The sequence below is a fragment of the Cnephaeus nilssonii genome, assembly GCF_951640355.1.
Source record: "Cnephaeus nilssonii genome assembly, chromosome: 9".
NCBI classification, from domain to species: Eukaryota; Metazoa; Chordata; class Mammalia; order Chiroptera; family Vespertilionidae; genus Cnephaeus; species Cnephaeus nilssonii.
In genome coordinates this window covers 76,313,375-76,333,414 of record NC_137080.1, presented here as the reverse complement: position 1 = coordinate 76,333,414, position 20,040 = coordinate 76,313,375, and the positions used below count along the sequence as shown (strand labels likewise).

The following is a 20,040-nucleotide window of genomic DNA, read 5'->3' as shown; positions in this document are numbered from 1 at the left end:
TTCAGGATTCTCATCCCATTCTTTTATTTCCTCATCCCACAAACATTTAGTTTATCTGCCTTTTTACAACCTGATTTACAAGCAAATGAAAAGCAGGCATTCATTAATCCTCCAAAGAGCATGTATGAAACATAGCACAAACCCTAGGATTTATATCTAAGCAGACTTAGCGGAAGCAGCTTTGTCACAATCTCTTAAAATTCACATTAGTTTAAATATTGGTGCCTGTTAAGGTTTGCATAATCTACTGTACATAGTTATTTCTGAAGCAGGTTAAGACTTTAATTGGAAAAAACCTTCAACAAAATGCTCTAACAACAATTATATGAAACTTATTTACAGTTAAACACTTAGGGGCTCGGTTCACAAAACTTAGTGCATGTCATGATTTCCTGAAGAGTTTCACAGAGGAGGGCATAAGCAGCATGTAGAATATCCTCCCGGTAAAACCTAAAGCAAATGGCTTTTATAAGAATGTCTGTCAATATGCTTACTGGAAACTAGAAAGTAACAAAACAACCTTCAGCAACTGCACCTGATTTGCACATTTAAATACACAGCAGCAACCAGAATAGACACAGGAGCGGGTGCCATTTTTGACAGTACTCTGTATATTATGCATAGGAGGAAAACAATCACCCCCCCCCCCCCCCGCGCCTTTTTTTTTGTTAACAACAAAAAAAATCACCCCAAATAATCACTACATGTGAACTCAGGGCAAAGGTCTCCTGCTTTCCTACAGAGTTCTCTGTAATTCCTGCCTCATGAAATTAAATAAAAAAGGACAGTACCTTTCATAACAGCCATCAGCTCGATGGGTTTACTTGGTGGTTAGCTATTCAGATTACAAAGGGAACAGATAAGGTGCCAGAACCCAGGGTTACCCCTGAAGCCCTTGAATGGATCCAACAGTGATTTTAAATACAAATCGAAGGAGATGGCTGAAAGAACATCAACAAGACAAACTGGTTTTAAAGTGAAGTGATCAATTTCTGTAAATCAGGTCCAGGTAAAGTCTTTTAAAAACGAAAGCACAAATATTTACAGTAAACATTTTGAACAATGGAATGCAGATATAGTACAATTACTAGAACATTACATTTACAAAACTGCTCGGGCAGTAGTTACTCCAGAGTGAGAATTAGAAAATGTACAAGCCAGTCCACAACTTTAGATATGTTATTAAAATACATTGTTAATCATAAAAATACTTTACTATGTACATGTTCACTGTAAAAACTCTAGATTTACCTGCTGAAGGAAGCCTCTCACTCCATTTCCAGCCCATTGGCCCAGGACACGGTACAGTCCTGTTCCCTGGTGTTCAGGCCACGCTCTGGCTGGAGCTGCGGCCAGTTCTCCGATGAAACAGCAAGCGTGTCCCTCTGCAGGGGTCTAGTTGGAAGAGTCCGTTTTACTTCCGCTGTCTTTTACTCTCTTAAATGCTGGTCCAAGTAACTCTGGGCATTCACATAATTCATTTGCAATTTGGTTGCACTTTAAAATAAGGCTATAGTTTATTTGATCGGTTATTACACTGTCTTGCTTGTAGTCAGGATGGTTTGCAATAAACTCCCTCATCCATTTGGCGATTGTCATTAGTTCTCCTGAAAAAGGAAGAAAAAAAATTAAGACACTTTAATAGTAGTGCTTTTCAAAATAGTAGTGCTTTTTAAAATATAAGTTGACATTTGGCCAGGATGAACAATCCTGAAGAAAAACCAGCTTGACCTTTTGATGTGGCCAGGTGGCAGGGCTGGGAAAGCATGCTTTCCATAGTGTTTGCAGGACTCCTCCTGGGAAGGAATTCCAGGTTGCAGGCAGCAACTAGACCACACACATCCCCGTGCTGCCTGGCAGATGCTACCCGCACACTGACCGACATTGCCAGCTCGTAAGAAACGAGAGCCGGCACGTGCACTAAGGCATGCGTCCTCCCATTTGGCCAGAGGGCTAAGACCACATATGCTGGCTGTGTCATGAGACTGCCTCAGAGGACAGCAGGTCCCGAGTTTGCCAGAGCGACCTTTGGTCAAAGAGGTGGAGAGAAAAAAGAACAATAAGTGGAGTGAATGGAGAGGGGAAACCGGCAGACATACTATTGGGGGTACATCCTTTGTAAAATGGATGCCATTACCACCATCACTGTTGCTCTTGTTCACAGCTGATGGCTCCCCTAGGCTAACAGAGGAGGAGGCTCCTGGGGGTGCTCACTGTATGCAGCAGGCTGAAGACCCAACGCCCTCGCTGTGTTGCTTATTTACCTTACAGAGTTACTCCGCCTAGAAAAAGAGCCCGTGATGGTGCACAATGAGCACAGCTGGACTTCAGTGACAACTAGGCAATCTAGACACTGTGTCTATAATGCCATCAACTTAAAGATGCACCAATTTTATGAATCGGTATTGAAAAACAGAGCACTGCTAATTAAACTGTGACTATCAAAGATTATAAGGTGTATCTGATTGTAGAGATGTCAGAATGTGAAAAGGTGTGTATTAATAAATGCATCCTTTTCAACAGCGGTCACCAACCTGCGGTCTGTGGACCACTGGTGGTCCGTGAGATCCGAAAAGTTGGTGACTGCTGCTTTAAAAGGCAACTTTAAGAATCTGAGTATTGTAAGATTGAGAGATTGTGCCTACATTGAGATTTGTTTTTAAAGAAAAAAGAAAGAAAAGGAAACCATACCAGATGCTCTCTTCTTAATCAGCTTTAGGTAGTTCAGAATACTACATCTGGTGTCCACATCCACTTCCATGTTTTCCAGGTAGGAGTTGAGAATCGGGATCAGCCCAGGAAACACGCCTTCCTACAAGAAGCAGGATGTGCCATGAGCCCCCTGCCTGCGGGTGTCGGCCGGCCGGCAGGCAGTGGGCGCACAGGACCCTACCTTCCCATTGATGATGGTGTCTATGCTCATCAGGGCGTACTCCTCGTGCTCCTCTGTGGCCAGCTCCATGCTCTGCTGGGCCTTGCCACAGCCGTCCACCACAGCGTTGCCACCTGCTGGTGACGGCAGAGCAGCGTTAGTGGCCTGTTGTAGCCTAAGTGACCCCAGAAATCCAAGAGGATATAATACCTTTGCAAATATCTTTCCTGAAGTAGAACATTCCCTGCAGGACAGCATCTCGTTTCTGTGCGACTTTCATGTTTTCATCAACCTAGGGGAGAAAATAACATGCCTAAGTCAGAACACTCTTGACCAACCAGAGCTGTGCCTTCGTCACTTCTGCCATCAGGACTCGCCTCCCTCAAGTATTCTACTGCCCTTCCCACGGTTTCTGGTCAGAAGAGCAGACTTTTCACTTTTATGTGGGGACTGTGTCACTCAACCGCAAGTTGTATGTGCTTTTTAACAATAATGGGGGAAAAGAGAAGCTCACCTTAAAAACAAACAAACAAAACCCTATAATCCCGTAGGCTGCCTGCATTTCAAGGCACCTTTGTGACTGACCTTCCAGGACACCTGTCTCGAGGGCAGGTGGCTGGCTCCCTTTACACAGCACAGGACTCATCCAAGACCCCAGGTGAGGAAAGGCCGGGAACCCAGCCCTGGCTCCCAGTTCAGTGCTCTGCCCCCGCCGCCCCTGGGGATTTGCTGTCTCGCTTGGTTGTCAGATCTGGACCAAGCTTAGCTCTCCAGGGGCAGAGGGTCAGCAACACTGTTTGCCCTGGCCATGTCCACTTATTCACCAGACCAAAACCTCTCCATTTCTCCAGGGACTTTTTAAGACTCACAAAGAGCTTTTAAAACTTCTTAGTAATCCCTTACTTCCTATAATGAAATCTGAGGGGATTCTCAATATATGAAAGACCAAGTTAGAGGGTCACATTGAACTAGCATGGGCTATACAAAGTCTTTGATTACTTGGCCTCTTCACCATATTCATTTCCTACTGTTGTTTTTTAAAGACACATATGAGCTGAATAATCTAGATACCTCTAGAAACATATTCAAATAACTGTCTAAAATTCCACCATGGTCACTGCCCTAGCCGGTCTGGTTCAGTGGATAGAGCGTCGGCCTGATAAAGCTGTATCTTACCATACCACAGTGCCTTTAAATGCTTCTTATGCTTCTGAGAAATGTCGGCTACACTTTATGGTGTAAAAAGAATCATGAGTCTAACATTACCTTAGAAAATCAAACAAAACTGCTTCCTCTATCTCATTTAATACTTTCTATCACATTTGTCATTCCGGCTATCTTTTTCAATGATAGCTCTATTTTCCACACTGTCCTTATTTTAGGCATATGCTATTATGTTGCTATTTTATATTACCTGTTTCAGCTTTTTAATAGGAGAGTTTATTCAAATTTGTTTTTCATTTTGTTTTTACCATTTTATGCTCTCTGGGCTATCCTGTCTTACACTCCCCTGACCCCACACCTTTTAGCTGCCGGTTAATAGTAAATAGTTAATAGTAGGATTTACTATTAACCTGCAGCTAGCTATTACTAATTTTTCTTTTAAACAAGTAGTTTCAAATGCTACGCATTAAAGAGTATCTACCATCCCTCTCCTCCACTGTCTCTTCACTAGGTAAGACTTCTGGCATACTTCTAGCCCTAATAATCTATCAAGTTTTGTTAGAATTACCTGGAATTTAAAGAATAATCTGACTGGAAGAGAATTCGATGGTTGTGATTTTTAACCCCTCAGGATTCTAAGACCTTTCTCGATCTCTCTTACTATTTAATGTTGTAGATGAGAAGTGATATAAACTGTTTCTTCACCCTTTTGGCAGCTATCCTTTCTCTCTATTTAGACAGCTGTTATTTTTCTTTGAGATTCAGAAATTCCTACTGGGTTCTTCTTTAAATATTTATCGCTTGACCTAATGGACTCTTAACAGGGAAAACTGTCTTATTTCCTTGATTACTGTATCCTGCATCTCTTTTATATAGACCGGGGTGGGGAGCGTCTGGCTCATGGGCCATATAAGGCACAAGAAACCATTTGGTCTGCCCCTGCCAAGGTAACTGTACGCAGGACTCAAAATTCAATAAATTTAGGAGCTTTTTACATAGCAACATAAATGTATATTAAGCAAATATTGTTATAAATATCCAAATGGCCCTTGGCAGAAAAATGGTTCCCCACCCCTGATATAGACCATTCTTTTCTTCTAAATTATACAAACACTGAACTTTCCAGAGCAATTCTCCATGTTTCAGTTTTTCATTTCTTTGCCATCTGCTGGGATGGATCCCACTTTGGCTTCCTAAATCACTGACTTTGATCTTCAGTATCTGCTCTACTGGGGCATATACTGAGGTGTGGTTTGTTTTTTGTTGTTAATCCTCACTTGAGGATATTTTTCCATTGATTTTTATAGAGTGGAAGGGAGGGGAAGAGACACATACACAGACTGGTTGCCTCCCCAATGTACCCCAACCAGGACTGGGGACTGAGCCTTCAACCGAGGTATATGCCGTTGACCGGAATCAGACCCTGGACCCTCTGTCCGTGGGCAGGCACTATCCACTGAGCCAAACTGGCTAGGGCCATTTTACTGAGTTTTAAAATTGTGGATACCATTGTTCTTTGTTTCTAATAACTGTTCTCCAAATGCTCTGTGGTCCACAGTGCTTGCTTCATGGATGTGAGCCTTCTCCAGAATTTCCTCTCAGGCACTAGTTAGAATTTCTTTAAGAGTTCTTTCCAATTTCTTGAATTAACTGTGTTTCACTGAGGATAATAAATTTTTTGTAGACTCTTTAAGGCCATTAAAAGTTCTTGGTTTCCTACTGACTTTTAGACATCTATTGTAAACAAAGGCTTAGACTGGTAGCTTACCTGGACTGTGCCTCAGATGGGTTGTTCTCCCCAACAGGTACACCCCAGTGTGCAACGTGGGCCCATGGGATTCCATGGCGCCCTTTGGCCTGGGTGTGAGAGCAGGCAGGGACGGGCTGGCAGCCAGACTGCCTTCAGGGTGTGTGGGGGGACGGGGCATCTGCAGTGCCCCCTGGGGGAGAGGGAGCAGAGGCCCGGGTTTCTTCCTCCTTCCACACTTGCTGGGACAGGGCTGCTCTTCTCCTTGCTCTGCTCTAACACCTCACAGACCCCTCGTTCTACCTGGCAGCGTTTCCCAGCCTCTCTCTCTGGCCCGGGAACCAAAATCTTCTATTTGCTGCCTCACAGCCTGGAACTATTCTGAGGCTCTGCCAGGAAACTGCTTCCAGAAGATTCCTTTTCTGTTTTTTATTGGGCTGGGGCTGATGAACTCTGATTTGTTTTTCTGATGGTCCAAGCCATCACACTCTCCAGGGACAGCTCCAGTTCAGCCCCACTGCAGGGACTGTCCCCTGCACTCCAGCAGCTACCCGTTCTCCTTGCATCCTAGGATTAATACTGTAACCAAAATGAGATCGTGGGGAGGATGAAATCTATTTGTGGGACTCACTCCAACCACCATCTTTCAAATGGGCTGAGTAAGGAACCACTGTTAGCATTTTTTTTTTGGGGGGGGGGGGGCACGCGGGAAAGTCTCCACCAATGTAGCATCAAAAAGGAAAAGAATAGGACGAAGGGAGAAGCATTTTATTCTAAAGGGTGAACAATTCTAAATGAGATCACATTTAAAATTAATATGATATATAAATGAACAGAACAGTCTACAGCTAACCAAACCCACTGCTACCATTTATCACACTCTTACCTTTGACAGTGGAATGAGAAAATCTAATTTGTATGAAAGGATCACTCTCGTGAGCAGCACCACAAACACCACATACGCCGAGTTCTCGAAGTCTGTTAACTGAACCTAGATAAGCAGGAGCCCAGAAGTTAGCAACCTACCACACAAGCAAGCCATTCCCCAACAAAGCCCTCCTCGGACCACGTCATCCCCCAATTCCCCTTCGGGGTCTGGGTCTGCTCACAATCTATTCTCAGAAATCAACCCGCCTTAGCTTTTGGACGTGCTCATTGCGTGCACACACTTGATCTGTATTGTCTTCCAGTTAATTTAGGAGCCTCTGCTAAGAGCGTCAGAGGGTGGTGGGCAGTCAGAAGACAGGGTGCGTGTGAGTTCGCTCCTGCTGACCCTCATCTTACCTCCATGGGCCGGAATTCCACTCTCCATCCAATGTCCGAGTTTGGAGGAGGCGGCTTAAATCTCATTGTCTGCCAATTTGTGGACTGAATGTTCTGTAATAAAAAAGGCAGAGAATAAAACAACTTTCCATAGGCCACAGAAAATACTAAGATGATTTGATAGTTAATGAGGGAAGACTGTTTGCTATCCATACCTAACTCTTCAATTTATAAGTACAAAAAGGTACAATTTAAGATTTTCTTGGAATGTGACCTGCTAGGAAAACAAACAGCAAGTGTTTAATAAAAGCTGGGTGATATGCCAGCAGCACTGAAATAACTGACCAGGTTATTTTTATGTAGCATGCTTGAACTTTTCACCATGCTGCAAACAAGAGAAAATATTGAATAAGAAATTTAGAACTGGAGATATAACCTGTAGGAATCATAATAAAAGTACCTTGAACCAATTTAAAATGTGTCTTGGTTTTTTACTGCACTAGATAATGAAAGGCACATGAGGTTTCAAAAGGCACATGAGGCACACTGGCCAATTTCTCACAGACATAGAAAACTACCTCCGTCTTGGTTAGTGAGATAAAAATACATTTAAAACAGGAACTACCTCAAAATGGTCAGACTCATTGGCATCATCCAGGTGTATTTTCTCTTCAAACAGAGTCAGCGGGTCTCTGATAAAGAGATGAGCAACATGCTGGGCCAGGAGGTGGTCAATGCCTGCAAAGAGAGGTCACCCTGGACTCACTACACAGCTCAAGACTCCACTGTCCTCCAAGTCCCAAAAGAAGACAGGACAGCTCAGGAGGTTGTAGAGCGAGTATCTAGAAGCTCAGGCAATGGCTGGTTTGTTCGGTATTCTCATCTCACCCAGGACCTTATCCTACGGGCCCTGGGGAGGCGCCGGAGTTTCATTCGCTACTTACACAATGCCTGTTGGGGCACTGGTGGGGACCTAGATACAGACCTCCAAAGTAAGTTCCTTTTGCTAAAAGTCAAGAAGATCTCACAAGTATTTGGAACTTGAAACTTTAGGAACAAGCAGCCTCCTAAGAAAAGTTAGAGACTTCACACTAAAAACAGAAACCAGACCAGGAGTCAGCAAAAAAGTTTAAGAGAGTTTTGAAGAACTGAAGACATACAATCAAATCTAGGGGGGAAAAAGGCATGGATGCTCACCTTCCTGCAACAGCTGCTCGTAGATTTCTTTATCTATTGTCAAGTCGATGTCATTGTATTTCTCGCCACACTCGGACAGATAACTGTCTATAGAATCATAGCGGGATTTACTAATCCTATAGTTACTGTTCTTCAGTGGCTAAAATTTAAAAAATGTGAATCAATGCCATATAAAATCATCTGGAAATAAACATATGCCCCAAATAATTACATTAAAATGCCGTATATTTTTATATATAATAATTATATTAAAATGTCCAATCTTAACATAAGACTGAAAAATAAGTTAACACTGAAAAGTAATATTATGGAAAATTATATTTAAAAAGCCAGGAGACAAATTAAGTAGGCTTTTTGCCTGATGATTTAAATATACCTTAACTTTTTTCTTTTTTAAAGCACATCACCTTCATTCTTATGAAGCTTCAAAAATAAATGCCAAGGTTGACAGCAAAATAATTAATAATAATAAACCTATACTGTAAAAGAAAACTATCAAAATGATTTCTCCTTTCCAGTTCACTTATTTTTAGAAAGCATGTTCAACAATTTATGAACTGCATGAAGAGCAGAGCAGCAGTAGTGTGCCCTGGTTCGGAACATCAGAATTACTTGGGAGGGCTCCTTTAAAAATACCTATGTCAAGGTTCCAGTCCTGGAAAACTTACTAAAGGTCTGAGATGGGTCTGGGGTCTATTTTTTAAACATCTCCAGAGGTGGTTCTGGTGGATATTCTTGGTTGGAGAAATGCAAGGTCACAGTTCAGCAGGCAAACAAGAGGCACTAACTAACCCTTCATAAGGGGCAAAAAAATCTTTGACAGCAGAGTACACTTTCCACAGCAGAAAGCATCATATTCAAAGCACTCATGTAGCGCCAAAAAGCATTTGGTAAAACAGCCATCAGCAGTGACTGCCAAAAGATTAAAAAACAAAAAAACTACACTCTTAATTTCAGAAGATAAAACAAATACAGATTTCAACAAATGATGAAAATTAAAACCCCAACCAAACCAAATCACATTTCCCACATGTTCACCCCAGAACAAACACTATAAAGCCAAAGACCACAAAGATAGGTTTATAACCCATGAATTTCTTCCCATGTGTGACTAACCTACTCAAGATAAAAATTTGAGGGAAACTTCAAAATCATAAGTAGTTATTACAATGACTGTTTGATCTGCTTGATATAAAAAGACTATTAAGGAAAAATCATTCCCACCTCCAGTCCTCTCTCCTCCCGAGTTCTATCATCTACAGATGCAGAAATCACGCCCCAGCGACAATCAACGTCTGACACATAGCCTCGGTAAAAAGGGGACGCAGCACTCAAAGCCATCTAAAAACAAACAGAAGTCAGCACCTGCAGGTTCAAAATGTCACTGTCATGCTGAAAAACTCCATGCAGTTATCTCTGGTCACGAAGAATCAGTTACGCAACATAGCTCTATAGCACTATCTGTGCCTGTTTCTCATAGTGAAATACCTCAGGAGTGACTGAAATCCCTGGATCTTATACATTTAACTTCCTCTTTCTAATGCGAGGACACGAAGATGGCTAACATTCAAACTTAACACTTTAGCACATAAATGTCTTACTAGCAACAGTATCGGTCTACTGCTTAGACTTAGTCCACTGATTCTTAATCTACATATTATCTGGGTTAGTTCATTTCTGAATGAAGTCTTCAATGGACTTAACTAGCACACTCAGCAAATTTCGCACATGCGGTCTTTATCCTATGCAAAGAAGTATTTAAAATAAGGTATGATTTCTACTTACGACAATTGGGCAGATAGTGGCCAACTGATCATACAGGTATCTAGCCTCGGAAATGCTGCAGGCTTGGAACGTTACCTGTTTAAGAATTGCAAGTTATTAACAACAAAGAATCATTAACATCCTCCCCAAGGAGTGAAGTCTGAGAAGAAGACTGAAGAAGGGAGGGGCCTGGTATGTAATGGTCATTCCACTGATGAAATATTTAATACAGAAGTTTGTTTAAAAGCTTGTCCTAGATGAATTTTGCTAGAAAATGGTATTTAATCATGTTCAAAACTAATATAAATAAATTAGATTTTAAAAGTCGATAAAGAAAAATAAGACACTAGATAAATGATAGAGTTCATTAAGGCATTTCCTTTTCTACTGGTTTCTTTCAAGAGCTTCCCATTCGCTTCAGTTGGCTGAGAGGTTATACGCATTTTGGTAAAAAGGGGACTTGGAGTTACTAAGGATGGGTTTCAGAGTGCACTGGTGGCAGCATAAGGAACAGCTTGGCAGGAAAGTTCAAACGCTGCAACTGCCTAAGAAAAAGTTGAGCACACCATTAACAAGGCACCCGGCTCTGGTGGCCAGGGGGTAGAGAGAGTGAGGGTGTGACTTAGGACTTGGCTTGGGTGCTCCCAGGACAGACAGGAAGAAGAGGCAAAGGCTTACGGAGCCAAGGAACAGACAGACAAAGAAAGCCGCCCTGTAAGTGGCTGGGTCCAGAGCTGGTTCCTAGAGAAAAACCTGGGCTGGAGAAATATTTGGGGAGTAGGCTCAGACGACGACCTGAAGATGGTTAGATCACCCAGAGAGTCTGCACATGATGGGTACGTAGGATATTTAAGAGTTAGGCAGAGAAAAAGATCACATAATGATTAGTACAAATCCTCCACAAATCACAAAAAAGAAACTAAAAAAATGTTCCACCTTTTTTGGGGCAGGACACTGGGAGCAGTGGATGGGAGCAAGGGATATAAATATGGTTGTGCTGGCACATCTGTATTAACTGCAAATTGGGTTACTGGTCCTGATCTTCCTACAATTCCTATGCTAAGGCTATGTTTTCATTAAAATGTAATAATTCACCAGCCATTACAGATTAAATCAACCCGAAGAAGAGCTGAGTCATAGACATCAACGAATAAGAGTATCAAAGGTTAAAACAGATCAAGATTGAGAAGGGCTGGCAACTAGGTCACTGATAACCAGAAGGGTAGTTTCCGGAAAGAGGTGGAAACTCAGAAATTAGTCTGTGCTGGGTAAGGGTTAAACGAGAAGTGAGGAGATGGAGGAGGGTGCATAAAGTATTTACATGCTTATCTGCTGTGACCCCACCACAGAAACCTCCAGGACAGCAGGGATCTCTATGCCAAGTGTGAAGAACAGTGTCTGACACCCACTTAGTACTTAATAGATATTTATTACATTTATATAGTATCTTGAAGGAATGAGGGTGCTACAGAAGAGAACACAGGGGCAAAGATAAGTTTTATTTTAATAAATTGGTGAGATACTTGAAAAACTGTGACCCCACAAGCCAAACTCACATGGATTGAGATTACAAGCACCTAAATGTTCCCCAAGTGTTTTGACCACTGAATTCTTTTGAATAGACTTCTCTAGTTTACTTAGGTCCTATTTCAGCACTTCTGGAAATTTTAGTGTGTGACTGTCACTTCTGTTTTTAAAAAGATAGTACAGTGAGCATTGTTTCCACAGGCAGATCCTAGAAAAGCCAACCCTAGACAAGTGTGCTTAAGAAAATTAGCACCTGGAATTCAACAGCTGCGTTACAACAGCACAGCGACTTGTTCTAAACCTACTTACTGTCTTCCTCACTCTAGAGCTGATACCACTGTTACCAAACCAAATGCAACCTCACTGCAGATAAAGGCTTTACTGGAGGAAGAAAAAAAGTTCTAATACCTTTAAAAGGTGTAAATATATGAACAGTTGGCTTCTGGTATCCATTTAAAGTATATAAAGAAGAGAAGCAATGTTACCAGGAAACTGATGAGAGGGGAAAAATGAAGTATGAAAAACAGACATTAAAAACCTAAGTATTTAATCTGAAATTTATCTACGCCCAGCCGGTGTGGCTCAGTGGTTGAGCTTTGACCTATGACCCAGGAGGTTATGGTTAGATTCCCATTCAGGGCACATGCCTGGGTTGTGAGCTGGATCCCCGACAGGGGCGTGCAGGAAGACAGCCGATTGTTGATTCTCTCTCATCATTGATGTTTCTATCTCTCTCTCTCCCTCTTCCTTCCTCTCTGAAATCAATACAAGTATATTTAAAATTTATCTAGAAAGCAGTTGAAAGCCACATGATTTTCTGAGGTGTGGGGAGACCTCTTACCACACACAGGAACTGACATGAACTCATTAAATGATTACTGAAAAGCTCCCAAGAGTCAGAATTTGAATGTGGTTAAATGATGTCTTGTAAATTTTCCATTACTCTTCAATTACTTTTTAAACATATTTTTTCTGCTTTACCGTATAAGCAGTTGCTAGTGTTCCACTAAAGAGATTCACAGCAGGAAGTTCTGTGTTGATTTGTGAAAGCTGCTTCTGCCACACACTTCACATCTGTGCCCATTTTTTCAGTACTGAAAGTGGGGTGTTGGACGTGCCATTGAGAAAAAGAATCTTAAACCCATGACAAAGCTTAAATTGGATGGAAAACTATATCTACCAGCAATAAAAATGTTGCTGGTAGATACCACGAGACCGCATTTATTTGTACAAATTCAGCATTTCAAGGGAAAGAAGAGCCCTTTGGAACAGAACAACTGCGATGTCCCTGGCAAAACACCCTGGTTTAATATTAAACCAAAAAAAGGCAAGCGGTTCTCCCACAGCGCCGATAGTTTTAAAGCCGTGCACTGTGAGTTCTAGAGCTTAATGGTTCTCTTTGGAAATGTTTGTAATTAAGATAGGGAGGCAGATATGCAGTTAACAGTCAAAAGGTCTCTTTTTTATGAAGTGTGACTATGTGTAAGGAAACTTTCTGGCCTACGTTTATTTGGAAGCCACATATTTTATACTACCTCTGGAAGTCAGGAAAAGCAGGGGGAAACTGTACCCTTGGTCATAGTTACTGAAACATTTAGCATGGAAAACTCGGACCCTGGCAGCCGCTTTTGATTCCACATAGCTATGAAAATAAACGCATTAGAGACGTGTGAGGAAGCCGTGTGCCTGTGCTGCAGCTGTGTGAGATGATGGGGAGGCTGCTTTCCCGGCCCCTGTGTGTCACGAGTGCTCAGGCTGGAGGTTCAGGGGCCCTTACTTGGGGACAATGCCTGATGCTGCTCCAAAAATACTGTTCCTAATCAGCCAAAATAATGAGACCTAGATAAAATCTCCTTAAAAAATAACAAGAGGCTCCCTTTTCTTTGATTTTTTTTCAAATTTTCAACTCCTGTTCTAAGAGGATTTTAAATAAATTAAAGATTAAAATAAATACTTCTGTTCATAAAAACAATGAAATAATTATTAGCTTGGAGTCAGACCTTGAAGGGGCCTTAATATAAACCCTTCTTTAAACTGCTGAGAAAACAGGCCAAAAAAAGTGAAGGAAGTTACCCAAATACCGAGTAGCCAAACCCTGCACACAGGCCCTGAGCTGCCTGAGGAGGCCCGGACTCTGCCCCCCAGGCCCTAAGTGAGCCTGGGCACAGTCCCTGCCAGGGGCACCGTGATCTGATTAGGTCAGAAAGGCTGTTCTACCTCCTGTGTAACTTAGCCAGGGGCAGGGCAAACTCGGGCTGCTTTCTTTTTATACTGCTAGGTGGCCTTGCATGAATATAAAAATTTAAAGTCCAAACAGTAAACAGTCCTTCCCTTGACTACAAAATCACTGGAATGCATCCATTAGACTTCACTTTCAGAAACAAGAGATTTAAGCCGTTTATAACCTCAAAGCTACACTGCCGCTAGATGGCAGCAGAAATCAGGCATATAGAAAGAACAGAGACAATGACCTGGGAACAGTTCACATTTTATGTTAATTAACAGCTACACATCTTTGTAGTGGAAAGGTAGATTCTGTCAAGAGGTAGTTTCCAATGAATTTACTAAAATAACTTCACTGGTTTTCAGAAAAGCATACTAGCTACCATTTCAACCTGATTAAATATGATTTTCAAAACAGAAACACAAGCCTATAAAGGAGTAAAGAGAAGTGGGTGAGGGCACTATGAGCTAGTACCTGAAGACAGCAATTGCCCATCCCAAATCCCATGGCGTCCATGTAGATGTGATCTGGCTTCGAAGCCTTCGCCGCCTCGTCATCCTCAGGAAATGTTTCTATAAACGGAGACGGTGTGTTCTTATCTTTAAATACTGTATTAAAAAAAAAAAAAAAAGAATGGGTGTGAACCTAGGATTAAACAACAACGCAACAGGAACCTCTCCCCACCCGCCACCCCTGTGGACTCACTTGGCGTGTTGATGACCACTTTTTCTCCTCTCCTATGCCGGATATTTCTGGTTAGGGTGCTGAAACAGACAACCAAACGCCGTAAATCAGTCCCATCGGTACCAAAGACCCATTATGTAAAAGGAAATTTGATCATATACAAGTAAATGAATGAAATCCTGTACCTTCAAACTAATTCTGGCCCTAACCAGTTTAGCTCAGTGGATAGAGCGTCGGACTATGGACTCAAGAGTCCCAAGTTCGATTCCGGTCAAGGGCAAGTACCTTGGTTGCTGGCACATACCCAGTAGGGAGTGTGCAGGAGGCAGCTGATCGATGTTTCTCTGCCATCCATGTTTCTAACTCTCTATCCCTCTCACTTCCTCTCTAAAAAAATCAATAAAATATATTTTTTTTAAAAAAACTAATTCTGAGGCCACTCTGTAGATAATTTATATGGATCAAGATACTCTGAGGGATCCTCTGAAAAAGGGCTTTACATTAATACCACTTCCCTGGGTGCTTACTCAAGACTGCCGTCTCTCCCCTGCTTAACCCCTGCTTCCCCAGCTCCTCCTAACTCTCCAGATCACGTGTTTGGATTCTGCATGGTCTGGTCTCACCCTGCACTTCTAACACTTCCCATGTTAACCAAGACTTTAACCAAACTTTAGTGCTTGCTCTCCCAGGCGTCTCTGGAGCCCCAAGACCTCATTACTGCTGCCCCCAACCTGCAGCTTTAATACTTATCCTCTAGATCTGTGATGTCTAATCTAGAAGCTACTAAGCAAATGTGGCTACTGAGCACCTGAAATATAGCTAGTCCTGATAAAAATATGCTGTGAGGAGAAAATACACACCAGATTTTGACAACTTAGTACAAAAAAATTTCATATTAATACTTTAAAAATAGAGATTAAAGGTGAAATAATATTTTAGGTATATAGGGTTAAATAAAATCTAAATTATAAAAGGCCTGTGGCCCTAACGCTGTAATGACCAAAGACCGGCACGGGTGGGTGGGGATGTGCGATTTTGCGCACTGGGCTTCTAGTATATTACAAAGCCAAGTCTACATTTTTAACTTTTCTAGTGGCTAACAGAAAATTTAACATCCTGTTGGAGAGTGCTGCTGTAGACTCGGTAGTGCCACCGCCTCACAAGCCTGCTCTCTCCCAGGAGGACCCCTGCACTCCCACATTCTTTTTTTAATCTCACCAGAGGATATGTTTACATTGGCATTTTTAGAGAGAAAGGGAGAAAAAACAATCAGTTGTCCCTTATATGCGCCCCCATCGAGGATTGAACCCACAATCTAGGTATGTATGTGCCCTGAATAGGAATCTAACCTGCAACCTTTTGGTGTGCAGGATGATGCTCTAACCAACGGAGCCACTGGCCAGGGCAGTGCTACCATTTTTTTTTTTAATCTTTTTTAAAATATATTTTATTGATTTTTTACAGAGAGGAAGAGAGAGGGATAGAGAGTTAGAAACATCGATCAGCTGCCTGTTGCACACCCCTACCGGGGATGTGCCCGCAACCAAGGTACATGCCCTTGACCGGAATCGAACCTGGGACCCTTCAGTCCGAAGGCCGATGCTCTATCCACTGAGCCAAACTGGTTTCGGCACTACCATTTTTTTTTTAAGCGTCATAATCTATCTTTTCTTGCAGCTGAATATCTCTTTTCCCTTTCGCACATTCTTAACATTTGAAGTTGGGAACTATGTCTATAAATTGTTGTTTATAGACATATAAAAAACTTTGCAGACCTCTTTAAAATAAATACTGAGAAATCCCAACATCCGTAACTCTAGGTCAGATGCCCAGGTTCAGGATGAAGGGTGAGACTCAAGGTACAAAGGCATTAGACTGGTGTGGGCCCTGAAGCAATTTAAACCCAAGAATTAAACAGGAATAGACCTAGAAGATAACAGAACAAAAGGTGGAGAATGCCTATTATATGCAGATGTACATAATTTACCTTATTATCAGGGTACACAGAATGGAGAGAACAGATCACAGACACTGGTGGTAACTTAGAGGGGAAAAGGTAGAAATAACTAAGGGAAAGCTTCCCAAAATAGGTGTTTACAAAACTAGGATGGAAAAGAAGCTGCTCACTAAAGGAGAAGACAGTGGCTACGTTAATGACTTTAAGATGAGTTGGAAATGGGCAAGCCTGGCCCCAGAAGCAATAATCAAGCAGCCTTGGACACACAACGGGGGTGTGTGTGTGGGGGGGTGTTGTGTGTGTGTGTGTTGGTCTTCTCACACAACGGGGGTGGGGGGGGTGTGTGTGTGGTCTTCTCTGGTTAATTACAGAGGGAGCCAGAATTCAGTAAATGCTTGAAAAGGATTCCCAGGCAGGCATATCATCCTCTGAGTGAAAGGCACCTGTATTTAAACACAAAGCCATACTCACCTGAAGCGGGGGTGCTTGTTTATTGCTTCATCAGGAAAGAAGAGGGACCTGGAAGCTCCTCCTTCGACTGGGGTGGGTTTGCACTCCGGCAGCGTGAACCCAGGACAGCCTAATCTACAACAAATTGAGTTAATTATGCCTCGTCATCACTGCACCTGTGCAGATACCTAGCATCTATCATTCCCTTTTTCCGAGGGTCAAGCACACAAATGGTTTGTAAATATTATGCTCCATCACAACCACGCCTTTGCTTTTCTTATTCACTAAGATCTTCTTCTGTGATTCCAGCCCTTGACTAACCTCATCAGAGAACTTCGTTCACTCATCGCCCACAGAACACCCTCTAGAGCAGAGGTCGCCAACCGGTGCTCCGTGGACCACTGGTGCTCCGTGAGGTCCGAAAGGTTGGCGACTGCTGCTGCAGAGAAGGCCCACTTGCATCCTACCCATCTCTTCATTTAATAGCATCAACCCACAGCACAGGTACATCAGGGGCTATAGGTGCCCCTATCCAGCTGCTGAGGCTTCTTTTACTAGCTCTAAACTCTCAGCTTATCTTTTGACCCCTGTACTGGCCCTACCCCCAACCCCCTGGTAAGCTTTGCCTGAATCTGAAAAGGGTCTCGTTTTTTGCCTCTGCAGGTCACCTCACAAATCCCTCAAGATCAGATTAAGTAGTGTCTCCACTGGTGTCCCCATCCACCCCTGAGATCTCTCTCTGAGGTCTGAAACCCAACCCTATTATCTACTTGACCTAAAGAAGAGTTTTAGTTCTGACACAGAAAAGGGAAGCTCTGTATGCATCCCTGAGTGGAAAGCTCCAATTCCACCTCACTTGCCATCACACCACCTGTTCTTCGAGTTAAGAATTTTAAGGTCATTGGTAACTGTGCTGTGAGGGAGGACAAAGACAATCAAGTTAGTGAAAGCAACACAAGGGAGCCTCTTGTCAGGCTATAGATCAGTGGTAGGAAACTTGGTTGAGAGCCAAGACTAGCCCCCACGCCTCACTTTCCCCTGTGAACAATTGAATTTGCTGATCTTATCTAGAAAATAGTTCCCAGGGTTGCTGGAACTCCTGTGGCACATGCCATGTGCATTAGGGAGAGTCCTTTAGGGGAGTGACAAGTTTACACGGGGCATTCTCCGCCAGGGTGTTGATCTGGGGGTCAGAGCTCAGATCCTCAGACTCCTGCACAGCTTTGCTTTGCTTCTGGACCAGCACCCCCACAGAACCTCCTGCCAAGACGGCCACGTTAACACCTGCACCGTCCACTCTCAGCATGTGGTCACTAGCCACAGGTGGCCTGAGAGCTGGACTGCGGCCAGTGTGACTGGGGAACTGAATTCTTCATCCCCTGAAATTTGATTGAACTCAAATTGTCATATGACCATTGTTTTGGACTATAATTCCACACTAGAGAATTTTTGCCTCTTTACAGAGAGAAAAAGCATACTGTTTACACTTAAGAAACCAAACACTATTTTTACTGTTGATCCCAAAATAAAACTTTCTTTATCATTTACTATAGAAGTAAGGCGAAGCTTCTACAACTAAATAGTATTCTTGTTTTATTTTTAAGTCTAAAACATACGGTAGGCTTTTTAGAATAAAACTTATTTCATTGTTTCAACTCTCCCTCATAATGACTTAAGAAGCTAAATCTTAAAAACAAAGGGGGGCAGGGGTGCCAATGGTCCCATACAGAGCCATTAACAGGGAGAAAAGACCCATTAGATTTAATTTTAATAAGTCCTTTTGCAGCCCACTGCCACACTACTAAGAGAAAACAATTCGGGTTTGTATTACAAACCTCTTTTTCTTTTTAATTTGCTAAGTGAAAGGTAGAATCCTCTAATGTTAAGGGGGGAAAAGGAAAATTTAAGATACCGAATTTTCCAGTTCACTGAAACTTGTCAAATAACACCTGTAGCCTACTTATTATTCTAAATTTCATAATAATTACTTAACCAACAGCCTTGCCATCTCTTCTCACCACCCCCACGTTTGCTGATTTTGCAGTCTCTCCATCTATCCACTTTCTCCATCTCCACCACCTACCCTCTGCAGGCTGCCCTCATCTTCCCACTGAGCCCCTGCTGGTCTCCTAGCAAGCCCTCCACCTGTCCTACAACCACACTGACACTACAGCCCAAGGGCGGGGCTACTGAACTAAAACGTGATGCAATCCGCCCAGCCCAACCTTCCCAAGGCCTCCCACTGCTTTTAGGATAGCAACTGAAATTCTTAGTTAACACAACCAGCCCACCAACTACCTGCCCGGCGTCACCTTACCCCACACTTCCATTTCATTCTCAGCATCCTCGTCACACTGGCCAGCCTTCTTCCAGCTCTGAAGGCTCGGTGCTCCCCTGGCTCATCCTAGGGCTTGTGCCCATGCTGTGTCCCCTCCCTGGTACAGCCTTCCCTCTCCCCTCCTATTAGGCTCCTACTAGAACTTCGGATGTTGCTACCATGATCCTCCCTGGATGGCGCCTTCCTCCACCACACAGAGGCCATGAGACAACCACGTCACTCTCTCTGTGAGCCACACCCCCTCACTACTTTCCCTCATGGTTGCATCCTCACTGCGTGGGTCTGTGTGGAGCAGGCGCTCAGGTATCCTGTGAATGGCAGTCACGATTTCCTTACCGCCTTCAAACAGTGGGCAAAGGAACATGCCAGTTCTCTTCCAAGCACACCGGCCCACCCTCCCCAGCTGGGGTTTTTATTTCTGGCAGGGAGAGGGGAGTGGCCTGCACAAATGAACAAAGGAATCACAGAAAATAAGAGATGTTTTTCTAAACGTTTGATGAGTTGCTTAAACAGGTTTCAACTATTTAGATGTGACCATGGGAATGTTAAAAAATAAAATTCTCATTCAAGTGTCCTTCTGAGACCAATGGTATGACTCTGAATGACTGAGTTCATTACAGACATTTATCAAACTGTTCCAGGACATAGATACTAACCCCCCAAAGCTCTTTTGAACTCTGAGGAGGTGAGCATACTTGGTCACACTCTGACGGATATCTAGCATAGATCAGATTGACGATTTGGTAGAACTGTATTCTTACGTACAGGTCCTACCTATCATTGTAAGCTCAGAACATAATCTCACTATTTCTATTTACTTAATATTTATGAACTTTTAGCCATTACTAGATTA

The 20,040-nt window shown here is 42.8% G+C and overlaps 1 protein-coding gene across 2 annotated transcripts in view; it reads right to left on the bottom strand.

Annotated features, from left to right (window-relative positions):
- Positions 1–248: 248 nt before the first annotated feature.
- The window catches only part of GCLC (glutamate-cysteine ligase catalytic subunit), a 40,280-nt gene continuing 20,488 nt past the window's right edge, over positions 249–20,040 (bottom strand). The window contains exons 4-16 of one of the 2 annotated variants that reach the window (XM_079780373.1): positions 16,871–16,984; positions 14,464–14,522; positions 14,233–14,366; positions 10,029–10,103; positions 9,468–9,584; positions 8,244–8,382; positions 7,672–7,784; positions 7,068–7,160; positions 6,670–6,774; positions 3,083–3,164; positions 2,894–3,009; positions 2,692–2,812; positions 249–1,607 (exon numbers count right to left, since the gene is read on the bottom strand). In XM_079780373.1, coding sequence (XP_079636499.1) covers positions 1,396–1,607; positions 2,692–2,812; positions 2,894–3,009; positions 3,083–3,164; positions 6,670–6,774; positions 7,068–7,160; positions 7,672–7,784; positions 8,244–8,382; positions 9,468–9,584; positions 10,029–10,103; positions 14,233–14,366; positions 14,464–14,522; positions 16,871–16,984 — 1,480 coding nt within the window. In that variant the 3' untranslated portion in view covers positions 249–1,395. The remainder of the gene's footprint in view (positions 1,608–2,691; positions 2,813–2,893; positions 3,010–3,082; positions 3,165–6,669; positions 6,775–7,067; positions 7,161–7,671; positions 7,785–8,243; positions 8,383–9,467; positions 9,585–10,028; positions 10,104–14,232; positions 14,367–14,463; positions 14,523–16,870; positions 16,985–20,040) is intronic. The other variant, XM_079780374.1, reaches the window with a different exon arrangement.